Source organism: Heterocephalus glaber, unplaced genomic scaffold, assembly GCF_053883595.1.
Source record: "Heterocephalus glaber isolate CG9 unplaced genomic scaffold, H.glaber_assembly_v1.0 deba00001244, whole genome shotgun sequence".
NCBI classification, from domain to species: domain Eukaryota; kingdom Metazoa; phylum Chordata; class Mammalia; order Rodentia; family Bathyergidae; genus Heterocephalus; species Heterocephalus glaber.
The window spans coordinates 169898-171411 of NW_028258225.1; the positions used below are offsets into that span (position 1 = coordinate 169898).

The 1514-nt window shown below is 62.4% G+C and overlaps 1 protein-coding gene across 1 annotated transcript; it reads right to left on the reverse strand.

Annotated features, from left to right (window-relative positions):
• Positions 1 to 530: 530 nt before the first annotated feature.
• On the reverse strand, positions 531 to 1292 carry LOC147828168 (proline-rich protein 23E-like). Its single transcript, XM_087210981.1, has one exon. It carries the CDS (start codon positions 1290 to 1292, stop codon positions 531 to 533), a length of 762 nt encoding a protein of 253 aa, XP_087067107.1.
• Positions 1293 to 1514: the final 222 nt, after the last annotated feature.

The following is a 1514-nucleotide window of genomic DNA, read 5'->3' on the forward strand; positions in this document are numbered from 1 at the left end:
GTGGGGTGGGTGCAGGGCATTGACTGGGGCTGGAAGAGGCATCAGCAGTTCCTGCAGGGTTGCCTACCAGGGCCAAGGGGCTGGGGCTCAGGGTCTAGGACAGAGGACTGGGGTCAGAGTCTAGGATGGGGGACTGGGGCTCAGGGTCTAGGATGGGGGGCTGGGGCTCCAACTCAGGATCTAGCATGGGGACCTGGGGTTCAGGCTCAGGATCTAGCATGGGGGGCTGGGGCTCAGGCTCAGGATCTAGCATGGGGGTCTGGGGCTCAGGCTCCGGATCTAGCATGGGGGACTGGGGCTCAGGCTCCAGATCTAGCATGGTGGGCTGGGGCTCAGGATCTAGCAGGGGGGCTGGGGCTCAGGCTCAGGATCTAGCATGGGGGTCTGGGGCTCAGGCTCCGGATCTAGCATGGGGGACTGGGGCTCAGGCTCCAGATCTAGCATGGTGGGCTGGGGCTCAGGATCTAGCAGGGGGGGCTGGGGCTCAGGCTCAGGATCTAGCATGGGGGGCTGGGGCTCAGGCTCAGGATCTAGCATGGGGGCTGGGGCTCAGGCTCAGGATCTAGCATGTGAGGCTCGGGATCCAGCTCAGGATCTGGCATGGGGGCCAGGAGCAGAGGGCAGAGTTGAGAGCTGGAGGACAGCAGGAGCACCTGTGTGTGTAAGCTGGAGGCCTGGCCCAAGGGACAGCTTTGGGGCCACCTCCAGATTGGAGCACTTCGGGTTGGGCCCCCCACTGCAGCCCAGGGGGCTGAGCTGGCTGGGTCCTGGGCCCTCACCAGGGGACAGTAGGTGGTGTTCCTGACCAGAGCTGGAGAGGGTGGGGAGGATCCGGATCCCCAGGAATGAGGAAGTACGCTGTGGCCCAGGGCAGTCGGGTGCCGGCCGCATGTGTAGGGATTAAAGCTAGAGGTGCCCCTACACCAATCTACAGGCACCGAGGCAGCCAGCAGTGGATGCCCCGTCCAGATACCACCACCCCAGGGCATCCACACATGAGCCCAAGGGTTGAGATAGGGATGTGGCGTGGGCCCCAGGCATGAGTGGAGGGCGTGGGGAGGCCCCAGGACTCCCCCACACAGGGTGGAGTCAGTTACTGGCTGGCAGGTGCAGTGGCCCCATACAGAGCCCTGGACAGGCCAGGGGTGAGGACAGCCCCAGCACACACAGGAGACCTTGGCCACTTCTTCTTTGGGTGCTTCCATGCCCATGTTCATGCTGTCGGGTCTTCCAAGCCTTACGCTGTCCTCGGGTGGATCCTTGGTGTCAGCTTGGTGTGATGAGGATGCCATCAGTAATCCCAGCAGTCTAGGAGGCTGAGGCAGGAGGGTTGCAACTCTGAGTTCCAAGGGCAATTTAGTGACTTCGCAAGACTCCGCTTGGTTTTCCCGGAATGATTCTCTCGAGCAAAGTCTGGGAACACTTGAGGTTTAGGCAACAGCAGCTGAAATGCTCTCCGAGGATGTCTCAGCTTCTGCAGGCCTGGTTGGGTCACAGGGCAGGTTGCTCGCACC